The following is a 14166-nucleotide window of genomic DNA, read 5'->3' as shown; positions in this document are numbered from 1 at the left end:
ATATCTCAAGTTTGTAGTTAATCTCTTCTCTTGTTTTTGCAATAATAACTATATCAATTGTAAAAAGCATGCATTTGAGGATTTTCACTTGAATATGCTTAGTTGAAACATCTAAGACTAGGTCAAACAAATAAGAACTCAAAGATGATCCATGATGTGGTCCAATGCTTATAGAAAAGTCCTTTATTTTACTAATATACGTTCTTATACTAATTATTGTCCTTTTTTGCATATCTTGTATGGCTCTAATATAGGCAAATTAGACTCCTTTCTTTTTCTAAGGCTTTCTAAAGTATATCTCCTAGTATATGATTGTAAGCTTTTTCTAAATCAATATAATAAAAACTATATATAAATTTTTACCTTTGCATTGATACTTGTCAATCAATCTTTTTAGTAGATAAATCACTTTAGTAGTCACCTTATTTGACATGAAGCTAAATTGATTCTTAAAAATATTAGTCTTCAATTTTAATCAATGCTTAATTGCTCTTTCTCACAATTTCATTGTATGATTCATAAGTTTAATCGCTTTGTAGTTTGCACAAATCTCTTTATTTTTGTAAATTTGAACTAAGTTGTTTTTCCTCTATTATAATTCAAAACTAAAAAACATAATTATACTTAATTCAAATCTATTAATTTTTGACAAATTTTTTTTATAATAATTCATAAATAATTATCAAATAAAATCATTCATTCTTCTCATAAAATTCCCAAACAATGAAATTTTTCATTCCGCTCCATTTCATCTCATTTCATTCCATTATTGACCATCGCTTTCCATTTTATTATATTCTCTTCAACATGATCTTAATAATACGCATCAAAATTTATGGTTACCTACTTGACCAAAACAAAATATGAGCACAAATTTGTTAGCACATTAATTAATACTGAAATTACAAGTCTTTTTGAATGATATTGAAAAATAAATTTGATGTTTGTACTGTTTATAACATTGGTGTTGTAAAATTTAATATTATCATAAATTAATTATAAGTAAAAATATACAACAGAAGTTACATTTAATCTCTTTTAACTTTGTTTTTATTCCTCTCAACTACGTGTAATTTTTTTCATTACTCCAAAAACAGTTGTATGCATTTTAGGATAAAATATTTTTCCTAGAAGTTCTATTGAAATATTCAAAACAAAGAATATAAATTGTTCCAGAATCGTAAGTAGAAGTGTTGTTATTGTAAGAGAGAAAAACTAGCTAGCTTATACATGCATTACTGGCTAGCTTCCTATGCTAAACAAGAATACTTGCATTACATTTACATGGTCATGGACCCATTTCCTGGTTGCTCCTTAATAAAGTGACCACTAATCAAAAGCCCAAAGCACTCTCTCACGTGCACCCAAACACACGAAGATCATGACACACCAACCACTAGAAATAGATTTATACTGGTAAATTGTTTGGCTAGAAAATAAGTTACCATTTTTATGTGAGAGGGGGGGAGAGAGAGAGAGAGAGAGAATAAGTTACCCTGTGTGTGCGTGTAAACCAGGAGACAAACTTCCACGCGTTAAGAAATGAAGATTCAAAAATATAGAAAGAAAACCACATGCCATATATATTTGCACGAACAATTTGTCTTCATCCACTAGACATAAGTACAAGCATCATGGTATACATATAGAAGATACTCTAGTGAGTCAAGTACCCACTTAAAGTTATATTCGAGTCATATTCACACAGTGCTATAGAACTTATATGAACGCTCCAACTAATACTGCAGGTTCCATGAGATACAATGCAAAAGTTCAGGTTGTCAATACAAATGCAGCCCTCTGCTAAACCTGCGTTCCAAGGAAGACCGTTGAAGAGATTTCTCCCTCTTGATTGTGACAAGCTTATCGTAAACACACCATGCAAAGCTCAGAAAGTGATCTCTATTCAAACCTTCATTGTAGCAACCCCAATAACTAGGATGATAAGTAACATAGTACCAAGCAGATGCTTTTGCTTTCAGATCGTCCTCCTCATAATCTTCTGCACTTCCATGGCTGTTGAACCAGGTCCTAGCTTCTTTTCTCAGGGACTTCACAGCCATGGTAATTGCTTCTGCATCCCTTCTTTTGGTAAAAGATTTGGACATTCTCATAATATTCCCACTCAAGATTTCAGCCTCAGTCTTGATTCCATAGTAATCCATCAAATTCCCCAACTTGAAGTCATAGTTGCTTTTGTAATAGAAAGCATCATCAACATAATCCATAAAGCCATCAACTTCCATATCTGAGTCATAAGACTTTCTAGCCATTTCCCGAGTAAAGGCTGGAGTAGATTTAGCTTCTGGTGCAACTTCTTTCACTTCCCTAAAAAGCTTTCCGATCACATTCGCTGATTCGTAGGTGGGTTTATCAGGTTTCTCCATGAAGTCTGGGTATTCTTTGACAGATAGTTCACGAGGTATAACCGCTGGGACACCGGTTTTTGGAAAGTCGACGGCAATTGAAAATAGCCTAGCAAGCTGAGTGCATGCTTCAGCCATTGCTTTCTCGGGCTCTCTATCTGCGAAGACAGTGTGGGCATTTGCAATTATTCCAAGACTGTCATTCACTAGATAATTGGTAAAGTATTCCTCAACCTCCTGCACCAGAAAAAGCAAGCATCTCAAACGGTTATGTATTAGTCTATCTCATAAGTGGATCTAAAAGCACAAGGCTTGCAGGAACGGAAGTACTGAAATCAAGGCTGGTTGAGTAGTTAAATTCAAAGAAAATAATAAATGAAAAGGGAAATATAGAACAAAAGGGTGTCATAAGAGATATTAAATATTTAAACTTACAGCGTAAATTGGTAAATTTGGATCTTCCAAACTAGAAAAAAGTACCAGAAAATTTAAGACAACTGAATTTCCATGAGATAATCCTTCAGTTCCGGACTTCCGGTTTATATGATATTTGTTAGCGTCAAATTATGACACTCAAAAATATTATGAACTATGTGTAAAATAGGTTTGGACTAAAGCAAATATGGATGCGAAACCATCAATAAAGCTTGTGTTTTCAGCATAAGGCCTATGAATGGTTTTCTACTCATATCCCTAACAAGGTGAGAATAGTCTAGGCTGATGGCGATGCATTTGCAGTATTGGCAATGAGAGGATAATGGAAAAGCGATTCAATACGGACTCGTTAGACATGATCAATTCCAATGAAATCACGGTAAATTGTCATGATATCATGACAGCAAGAGGATAGCTGAATCCAAGAGAACAATACCTCTATGGTGACATCATGATCTAATTCTATACTTTGGGCCGGAGTATAATCCATTGGCTCGATTTGGCGAGGTGGAATTAATTCAGGGTCCCAACAAACAAAGTAGATGTCTCCATCTAGATCACTTCCCGAGCACTCATTGGGATGAGGTCTTGTATTGAAAGTCAATTATGGTGTCAGAAAACAAATTACAAAATGAAATACCCAAGACAATTAAGAAAAAGAAACACATTAATTTACTAGAGAATTCATTGATAAATAACTTTCTAAACGACATATCTAGCTCTTCCACATGTGAAAACATTCGAAGCCTCATTAAAAGAAACAGTTTATAATCTGATCTAATCATACTTCTTTAGATTTATTTCAACATGAATATGAAGTTGCAAAACAGGTCAGTATATTCCTGTGTATATAAGACAAAATAGTTTAGAATAGAAACATTTTACTAACATGTATAGTGCGTGCGCACGTGTATATCTCCTATTTACGTTATGCGATGTTCCAATTAACGAGTGTGATTTACAACTTATATGTGCTTGAAAAATATAGCCAGTCAGAAACAGAAACAACTACCCCAGACCATATATAGGGTTCACATAAATTCAATATTATTTTAAGTTTCATCTTAAAGGGGATACTTGGTAAACGGCGACATATATGATGCCTAAAAATAAAATCTTTTTATCAGGAGACTTGCCAATCTTGAAAGTCATATTTTATGGAAACTGAAGAAAAAAATGTAAACATTTAACCTCCTTAGTATAAGAGATTGATAATGCAGAAGAACCTTCCTTCTTCTCTTCAATTACAATCTTACAAAAAATATAGTATTTGACATTTTCTCACGGAAAGAAGAAAATAATGAAGTTTCTTTTACAGAAAATATGTGAGTTACAATGGACAGGTAACACATTATCTGATTGAAAATAATTTTACTGCAATTATGCATGATGCTAGCAAACAAGGGAAAATATAACTATTAGTCCCCATAGTTTTAACGTATTTTGATATAGGTCTCTATAATTTTTTTATAACTCCAGGTCCCTCTAGTTTATTTTGTCTACAATGTCAGTCCCTCTATTTTTATTATGCCCAAAATGACGATGAGCTGCCACTAACAATTTTAAATATATTTACCTATAACTAATGCTATTAATTTGTACTGAGATGGAATTATGATTCAATAGATTAACAATGTTGTTCACCCTGTTCTTTTTCATTTTTCAATATGTTGAATCATAATTTTACCTCAGCATAAAGATTAACGGCATTAGTCATGTATTTAATATTGTTAATGTCACCTCATCATCCTTTCAGACATTTTCAAAAATAGAAGGACTAGTGTTGCAAATAGAATAAATTAGAGGGACCTGAAGCAACAAAAAAAATTACAGAAACCTATAACAAAATGCATTAGAACTATAGGGACCAATAGCTGTGTTTTCCTGACAAAAAATAATGGACCTCCAAGGAAAATAGTCATGCTAAATGCAATCCCTCAAGTCCCCCCCTGTTTGAATATGAACTTGCCAGTTGAACAATATGGCGGGATAATGCTAATCTCCTCACATGTAATGCTGTCTTCAAAAGCATGTATATTACTAGCCCAAGGACACATTCACAGATTCAAGAACACATATAAACTTGAAACTTACAAAAGCAACACAATCAAGTATTCGTTATTTCACCAATACTTGGTAAGTATTGGTCCACAAATTTAAGAGAGCAGGATCTTTGATTTCACACAAATATTAAATGTGAGACCACCTATGGTCCTATAAAATAATATCAACTGTGTAAAATAATGAAAATGCAAGGAAACAAGCTTACCTGGATCCTTTTTGAGGGAAAACAACACAATCGACCATGTGATGAAGAGCTGGCACATCAACAGCCTTCAAAACACGCACATCACCGGGATGCAAGCATGGATTTTTGGCAACAACCACCTTACCTGTGACTATATGAGATCTCTCAGAGCCATATGCAACAGATTCATCAGACAATGGCATGAACCTGTTATCAGAATATTGCAAAAACACCTCACCATATTCCAAAGTACTTGTTTCATCTAAACATCCCATCATCGCTCTTCCATTTGGAACAATAATTCTAGTTTTGCGTCGCAATTCCAATAGTTTTGATGCCCTGAATGTTTGCAGCATCATTGAAAGAAAAGGTTCAGCATCAGGCTGATAACCGCAAATGAGCATCTCCTTCAGAATATTAGATATCTCCCCAGGAGACATCAAGTCCAGAGCTTCCTGTGCCTTTAAAGAATCTGTCAGTATTGAGTTCAGTTGGTCTACAGCTTCCTTTTGTTTTTTCTCAAAGACATGATCCTTGACACCAAGAGTAGACAAGAGAGTGATTATCTGCCGATTCAGATAAGAAGGCTGAAATTTACTACATGCCAAGACATCTAGTTTTGTATTATCTGAGTCATACTTGAGCATGCTCTTCCTCAGTGATAATTTCACTGATGATGTAGGGTCAACAGCCACAACTCCTTTGTACCCACCATATCTAATCTGAAAGGCAGATGGAGTGGATGATTTATAGCCACATTTTTTAGCAACTCTCCTGGCAAATTCAGCAGATATCTTCCCAATCCCATCAGAGAAAATGTAGTCACTTCCACCATGTTCAGCCACCACATCAGGAATAATCTCAATTTCATCCCGGCCAACAGTTGAAGTTTCAGTAGATGAACCAAAAGATTGACCCAGTCTAGCAGCATATTTAGCTACATTTCTAATCTTGCAAAAGTTTCCCATCCACTCTCTAATGGTAGTAGCATTGAGTCCACATCTCGTAGGAGCAAACATCCATAAAGAATTCTCCCGCAACTGACTTGATGAGAATGCTAGAAATTCAAACTTTTTATCACCAATTACTATTCCATTTCTAAGAATAGAAAGAATTCTTGTATAGATCTCAGTTTTTCTCCGCTCAGTAGAAGACGTACGCGGAGATAAATCTGTTGAAAACAGTTTATCCAACTCCTCGTCAACAAATGAAACACGCAGGAAGTTATCAATGAACTCATGGAAATGACGAAGGACACGATTGGATACATTAACCTCTGGGCCACAGAAATAAACTTTACAAGGTGTAATCTGAACCCTGCGAACGTACACCAAGCCATTATCTAAGGATATGGAAGGCGCGTGGGAAAGATGCTGTGATGCACAATACTTCCTGTACTGATCCCTCATCCACTTTGAGGGGTCAAAGCAGAATTCCTTTGAATGATACATTTTCTCTAAAGCATGTTCAATGAAAGCACGATCCATTCTACATGGATCAATCAAACAATAGAAGCCACGATCTAGCGCTGGACCTGCAAGGCACCCATGCTGAAGCAATGAGTTAACTTTGAACAGGATGTCATATGGTATGTCAATTCCTTGAGGAGGAGCAACAATAGGGACTAGATTCAAATTGTTGGAAAAAGGGAATCCTTCCTCCAAAGAGAACTTCCTCTCACTTTCCTTATAGTAAGCAAAGTTTTCCCTGAAATTTGGAAGATGACCATGAGAAGGAAGCTGCAAACATATAGTAGAAGACTGCCCAATACAGCCAGAAGGAGTGAAATCTGTTGATCGGATCCATTGATCATCAGAAATATCTTTATAATAGTTGAGAAAAGGATCTTCAAATATACTTCCTGAAGTACGTCCATCTTTCCCAAATATTCGAGGAGCACCAAGTAGCTGACAATTGAAGAGAAATTGGTAAAGATACAATATTCCTCTGAAGTCAAGTATGCAGAAGATTACAAATTACAGCAATACGCAATCACATGAATTAACAGGAACCAATCTTCATGAATGAAAAATTAGGTCTCACCGTTTATCAGGAAAAAAAATATACATATAGGTTTCACCAACAACCCAGAGAATACAAGCTTGCACAGATTCTCACAATCATTATTGTGCACTGATATAAGTATGAGCTTTAAGGGTTGACCCTATGTTATAGTTTCCTTGTACTTGTAGAATGTACTTCACTCTTATGACAGGCATTGAAAGGTATATGATCTGAAAGGCTTCCTCAAAACCAACCCCAAACAGAAGATTTAGGTGATAGGCAAGGAAACATGACTCTTGGGATCTAAACCTTGTGAGGCAACTATCAAACCTGAAGCAGTTTGAAAGTGACTGATGAGCTTAAGTGACTGGAACAATATATAAAGAACTGGTTGGTAAGATGAATATCAAACTGTCATCTCGCTTCTCCAACGAGTGTATAGATAGGCCTTAGTCTCAAATCTATGCGTCTAAATGACATTAGAAACGTACTGAAAGCTTAAATCTTATCAATCAAGATATATCACCACATTTATTATTGTTCATCTAACAATTAATTATGAGATAAATCTCACACTATATATATATGTACCTGTATACACACACACACACATACTGCGTATACATGCAGACATGCCACAAATAAAAGCATGTTTCAGTATATAAAAAGAAGCAAGACGTCTATATTATATATATATATAAATATAAGTAAGATGTCTATAAATTCAGCTTCAACATAGTAAAGCAGATCTCATGGAATAGCATTTATTCAGTACTATCTATTAAAATTTTCATGCAGAATTCTTTATATCAGTATTTTTTTCCCTTTCCTTCATTTTGTTTATGCTAGAAATCAGATAATCTAGAAGTTTCGTTACCATGAAGGCATTAGCTTCATTTCACCATATCTTTGTTGTGGTCAAGAAAATGAATCCTTGACTTCTACCAAACTTTACCCTACCCTTATAAAGTGTAGCAAGCCAAGTGGTTTGCATTTATCATAATATGGTTGGTGTTCGTTAAAACTATCGCTTCAGCAGCAATTCTTTCATTACATCTACCAAAGAGTGCAAGCAAATGCAGTACATGCTTTCAAAATTCAAATCCCCACAAAATAATTTATATTTAAGAACCTGAATCAGAAGATATTCTGCAGTTTCACCGTGTGGACGATGCAGCTCAATCTGCCAAATGTTCTCATAGGAAAGCTCAAGTTTATAATCCTCCCCTCTGTAGGACAGAACGAACTGTATCTTTCTCATTCCAATCCCAAAGTTTACTTCTGTAGTCACCGCTTTCCATAAAATATAGAATCTTTCCTTTGAGATCTGACAGCCAAAATGTAGTTTCACACCTTCCAAGCTATGCAAAAATGTCCTTGGCTTAGGCACGATATCTTTTTCCAGTACTCGAGCCTTAAGATAGGAATTCTCATACCATATGGTTTTTTCCGGCAAGGAGGTAAGATAAGAAGCATGCTTTGCATCTGTGAATTGAATGATAGCATATGCCCTTGGAAATTTACCTTTCCCTTGCCTTATCTTAATAGCATAGACAGTATCTTCACCAGTCATCTTCTCTACAAATGGCTTTATTGCAGACACAGAAACATTACGAGGGAATCCAGACAGCTCAATTGTTCTACCCATCCTATATGCCAACTCTTTAAAATTTCCTGGATAGGAGAAGATGAAATAAATAACCAACAAGAAAAAAGGACAGAAAAACATTACGGTGATTCGCAATAGGATTAAGTTAAAGATGAAATGCCGATAAAATTTTCTAGCATATTTCGTGATGAGAAATGAGGAACAAGACGAAATAACATCCAGCAAGCCAACACAACAGAGCTTTATGAATCGTCAGATTTCGGAATGCCCCAATTCACCATTTCTAGCAGAACTCGTCCCATAAAGCAAGTCACTAGAGTTAATGATAGAGTATCTTACAATATAAACAAAGAACCAAACTTGGATGGAGCCTTATCTTCTAAAACTTACTCGCGGCATGGTTTTTAGTTCAAACTTATGGGTTCTGAAACAAGCATTCGTGACAATACCATGTCCAACGAAATTACCAAATAGCTCAATTCATATAATTTCGAATTTGATGGAGCAAACACTTGAACGATGAAGTTCCCGCGTGAATGATGATTGAGGATTCAAAGATTGAGTCAGCTAAAACGAAGAAAATCAATTACCTAAGAAATACAGAACAATTTACTCAATAATGGGTTTTACAAGATAACCAATCAAACACATGCCCTTGGCGAATCTTGAGAGTTCTTTTTCTGAGTATTAAAAGAGAAGTGATAGTGAATACAAAAATGGTCAAAGGTTAAATCTCAGAAGGTACAGTATGCAACCCAATTTTAGAAGAAGTAAGAATTAAATTCATGTTCACAAGCCAGACGGATCAAATGGTTCACCGAAGAGGGAAAAAGTTGTATTCATGGGAAACGTTTAAACTTCGCTTTTTCAAGAAAAATGTTTCCTTTTGCGTTAAGTTAAATCACCAAGAGCAAATTTTAGAGCAACCCAGCAAAGCACCAAAGCAGAAAAGCAAAAACTCTTTGAACATGTAAAGGCTCACCAACAAGAACACAACTAATCTGACATATCCAAAATTCTGGAATAAGGAAAACGAAAAAGCACGAAACACCGTGATGTTCTTGATAGAAATGTAATATTCTTGCAAGTAGTAATCGACCATGCACGACAAATTAGCATAAATCGGAGAGCAGTAGAGGTTTCAGTTAGTGATCACTCATCGTCCATCAAAATGCAAAAAGATGATCAAAATCCAGGGACGGATTCTTACCAAAGCAATCAAAAGACAGGAGATCCAAGCACGGAGAGAGAGAGAGCAATTTCTTGTTCTTCACTAGTCAGCCGGAGTCAACACTCACTCTAACTGCACCAGTGCTCCTCATTATCCCTCATTGGAAGTAACATGACGCCAGTTAATAAAGGAAAAGGCATCGAGAAGTCCCGGAAAAAAATAATAATAATAAGAATGAATATTTTATCCGACGCCCCGGGAATCTGCCATTGGCACCCTTCTGTTTCGCGGAAAGCAATCCAACGTAAACAAAAAAACCTGCGTAAGGTAGGAAGACATGATCGTCGGTGCCGTATTTTTTTAAAATATTTTTTATTTATATAAAGATTAAAAAGATTAAAAAATCTAAATTTTAGGAATCTGAAAAATAAAAATCACTCAATCTTATTAAAATTATATCAACTGAAAATTTAAAAAAATACAGAGATTAAAAACAAAAATAATTATAAGAATCAATGATTATATTTTTCCCACTTAATAATTAAGAAATTATTTTTAATAAAAAAAGAAATACATTTATCACATTTTTAAATATATATTTTAAAAGTAATATGATAATAACAGTTTAATTTAAATGAAAAATTATTAAAGAATTTTTTATGTAAAATTGAGAAAGCACCAAATTTTAAATTTTGAGAATGGTTAAGGAGTCTTTTATGATGATGATTATTTTAAATTTTTAAAAAATATATTTTAATAATTTTCAAATATTAATAAAACTTAATTACTGTAATTATTTTTTAGCACATTGTCATGAATAATAATGTAAAAAGAAAATCAATCGCATCATGTCAAAACATATAAAATTTCTGTATCTAGGAAGCAAAATATTAAAGATTCTAAAGCAAGAGCGGGTGGTTATTAGAGAAATTGTACCAACAAGTGATATGGCCTCCATGAATCCAATAGATATAATTAAATCACTCATTAAATAAGTAAATTTAGATCACTCACTAAATTCCAACGCATTATCAATTAAACTCAATTTTATTGGCTTCTCATTAAGTTTTTATTTGATATTATGTCAAACATTACTGGTGTAACAGCCCTCCTGGGTCACCACTGCCTCTCCAGGGTCTTTTCCCAGGCGCTGGACAACACACATGTCACCACATGATTGCCGGCTTTCCCACTGGTGGTACAGTGGTTATTCCTCACCCCACCCTCACGGGGGTCTTTTGGAACCTTCCCAGACTCGAACCTCCAACCTCTACCACCTTAATGAAGTTGAGGCGAAGTCTGGTACCATGACTCAATGGTACCAGACTTCGCCTCAACTTCATTAAGGTGGTAGAGGTTGGAGGTTCGAGTCTGGGAAGGTTCCAAAAGACCCCCGTGAGGGTGGGGTGAGGAATAACCACTGTACCACCAGTGGGAAAGCCGGCAATCATGTGGTGACATGTGTGTTGTCCAGCGCCTGGGAAAAGACCCTGGAGAGGCAGTGGTGACTCAGGAGGGCTGTTACAACTGGCATTCAATTTATGTTAGGCTAGTATCATATTTTTTAGAACTAATTGCAATTAAGTTTCTAAATTATGAATCATTCAAAGTTAGATTTGTGACAGTTTTTTTAGAAAATGAATTGTAAACATCAAGTTGAATAAATGTAAATATACATTTCTTCCGTTAAAAAATATAAAGCATTTTTTAAAGAGTTAGATATTAAAAAATGTCAAACATTGTTAATCTTTTAAAGTGTAATCATTATCTTTTTTTTAAAGTACTATAATGACTTTATATTTATTATAGGGTGTTTAATAGGGATAAATATAAAAAGATAAAATTAGTTTAAAAGTAGGTAACTACTTTATTGAAAAGTGAAATTCGATTAAAAATACCTTATATTTTTTAATAGAGAGAGTAAGTTTTTATTGTTGATAAAATATTTAAATATTAAATGTTATTCATAGACATATCAATGATTCATATTTGCAATTATCTAAATTTATATTCATAACTTATTTTTTAAAATACTTTTATGGGAACTCAACTGTTATTCTCCTTAGTTTTTTATATTGAATATCGGGGTAAAAACAATAATAAGAAGAGAATCTTCGAGGAAACAGCGAATGGCAATGCACTTGTCCGTACATGTGGGTCGCGGCTTTCCAAGGCAAAGATGTGATTGGTGCGATATTTCGATTGTACGATAAAGAAAGAACATGTTTACGATCTTTTTTATTTGATTTATTTTGATTTTTATAAGAAAAAGCTTATCATTTGCGTAAAGTTCTCTTTTTTCTTACTGAAGTTCTGTCTTGTTAATCAACGTACATTGTAGATTGTAGTCCAGCCAAAACAAAAATCAAGATGTATTGTAGATAAGAGAATAAAAAAAAAAGTCTTGAGCTATTTATTGTTGGTTTATTCTTTTTAAAAATCTTCCATTCATTCAAGGGCATGATTTTTCATTCCAAAAACAGGGAAGAATTGGACAGTCTAAGAATATTTCCTAATAATATCCAAGATTGCCTTCCCTTTTTTATTATTTATTATTAATAATTTAATGACATAAGCTTTTGTAAATTGGAATCAATAATGTACCATGCTTTATTAATAATATTATATTATTTATTGTTTTGATTTTAAAAAATATATTGTTTTACTTATTTTTACGTAAAAAATAAAAAGTATAATTTATCTCAGATTTTATATAGTGCAAGAAGAAACATGTTCAACTTTGCATGGAAACCATAATCATTTTTATTTCACAAATTTCTTTGGGAAAAGTGATTGAATGAGCCAGTAAGAAAAGAATCTTTCATATCCATTGATGAGAGTTGAAAATAAAAAAATAAGTAATGAGCGAAGACTGCTTGGCGGTGAAGTAATCCCCCTTTTTGATTATGAATCAATTTTTCATTGCTGGTCAAAAAAAAAAAAAAAGAGAATCCCTTTTTTCATAAGAAGGCTGCAATGAGCAATGAGGGAAGACTGCTTGGTGGAGAAGCATTGACTGAGGGACCCATATTGCATTTCATCTTTCTTCCTCCCCTCATCATTTCATTCTCATCAAAAGCATTGTCCTCACTTACTTTAAATGAGAGATAATCTATAGATAATAATTTAGAGATATGAGATACTCACCTGTAAATTATGATTTGCAACTTAAACTTCTACATTTATAATGGTCTAAATTAGTATTGATAAATGAACAAATTATTTTTTCAATTTTAGATTCAATAATATCATAATTTTAAACTTGTTTTTTATGTTAATTATTTCTTCAACTTTTAAAAATGATATGATCTTATCCCTGTTGTTAGTTAAAATTAAATTTGATTATTAGTTGACTTAAAAAAAAATCAAAAAAAGACATCAAAAATTATAAAAAATGACCAAAATAAAATTTTGGATTGTTATCTATAATTTTTGGGTTATTTATTGTAATTGTTTGGTCTTTTTCTATAATTTTTAAGGTCCCTTTTAGTCATTTTTTGATTAATTAAAGGTCAAAGCTAACTTTTACTAACAATAGAAATTAAATTGCATTATTTTTAAAAGTTAAAAAAATAATTTGCACACTAAATAAGTTTAAAATATATGATATTATTTAACATAAAGTTTAATGAATAATTTACACACTTACTGATTAATATTTGAAGCTTGATTTTATGATTTAACTATTATTCTTTCGTAATAAATTATTTTTGACATCTCGTTTTTACATTATATGTATAGGTTAAAATGAGTTTGATTATTTGTGACTTATGCAAAATCAAATTGAATTAGTTTAGGGCATTTAACTTCTGCGTCAATATATGTGTACGTACGCATGTATTAAAAATCACCGCTTCGTTTATAAAACATGAAAAATCTAGTTCTTTTTTTTTTCATTTTGAATTTCATGTAACGCATGGACGTGAGATCTAGTTACTCAAAATTGGAAGAAATCATTTTTAGCGACTGAAAGTTGTGTTTGGAGTTCAATTCCTAGAATAATTTACTGTCTTTAATTTTTTTTTTAAAAAAAGAAAAGCATAAAAAGAAAGTTTGAGGATTAACATGCTTGGCGTGCAATAAAAATAAACAATTTGAACGTGTGATTGGGATGATGGTAATCAAGTGATAAGAGAGAAAATTGAATGACTGTAATACCCCTACTTCTCCAAAATTGTTGTTAATTAAAACCTTCTTAATTATAATATGATCATTTCACATAATTGATACAGGGAAGAAGCCAGAGCCACCTCTCCTGCATATGCACGTACGAATCTGACGAGTCTCATCCATATTGCTAATCTAATCAGTAAACTAAACTAGTCCCGGAGGG

The 14166-nt window shown here is 33.3% G+C and overlaps 1 protein-coding gene across 1 annotated transcript; it reads right to left on the bottom strand.

Annotated features, from left to right (window-relative positions):
- Window positions 1–1557: 1557 nt before the first annotated feature.
- On the bottom strand, window positions 1558–10111 carry LOC129311610 (RNA-dependent RNA polymerase 1). The gene is made up of 5 exons (XM_054953971.1): window positions 9873–10111; window positions 8186–8727; window positions 5071–6956; window positions 3238–3388; window positions 1558–2603 (listed from the first exon to the last, which is right to left on the bottom strand). The coding sequence occupies exons 2-5, from the start codon at window positions 8699–8701 to the stop codon at window positions 1782–1784; spliced, it is 3375 nt and encodes a 1124-aa protein (XP_054809946.1). The 5' UTR covers window positions 8702–8727; window positions 9873–10111; the 3' UTR covers window positions 1558–1781.
- Between the last annotated feature and the right edge of the window lie 4055 nt (window positions 10112–14166).

Source organism: Prosopis cineraria, unplaced genomic scaffold (assembly GCF_029017545.1).
Source record: "Prosopis cineraria cultivar Desert tree isolate PC_DT_omini unplaced genomic scaffold, ASM2901754v1 PC5, whole genome shotgun sequence".
Classification (NCBI taxonomy): Eukaryota; Viridiplantae; Streptophyta; class Magnoliopsida; order Fabales; family Fabaceae; genus Prosopis; species Prosopis cineraria.
The sequence above is the reverse complement of the archived record's forward strand: the minus strand, read 5'-3'. Positions and strand labels throughout refer to the sequence as shown.

Excerpts from the sequence above, each read along its gene's own strand:
- LOC129311610 (XM_054953971.1), bottom strand. The coding sequence starts at position 8,701 with ATGGGTAGAACAATTGAGCTGTCTGGATTCCCTCGTAATGTTTCTGTG. Across the intron at positions 3,389-5,070 it reads TTCCCTCAAAAAGGATCCAG|ACCTCATCCCAATGAGTGCT; the intron begins GTAAGCTTGTTT and ends TTTCAATACAAG. Across the intron at positions 2,604-3,237 it reads ATCATGATGTCACCATAGAG|GAGGTTGAGGAATACTTTAC; the intron begins GTATTGTTCTCT and ends TTTCTGGTGCAG.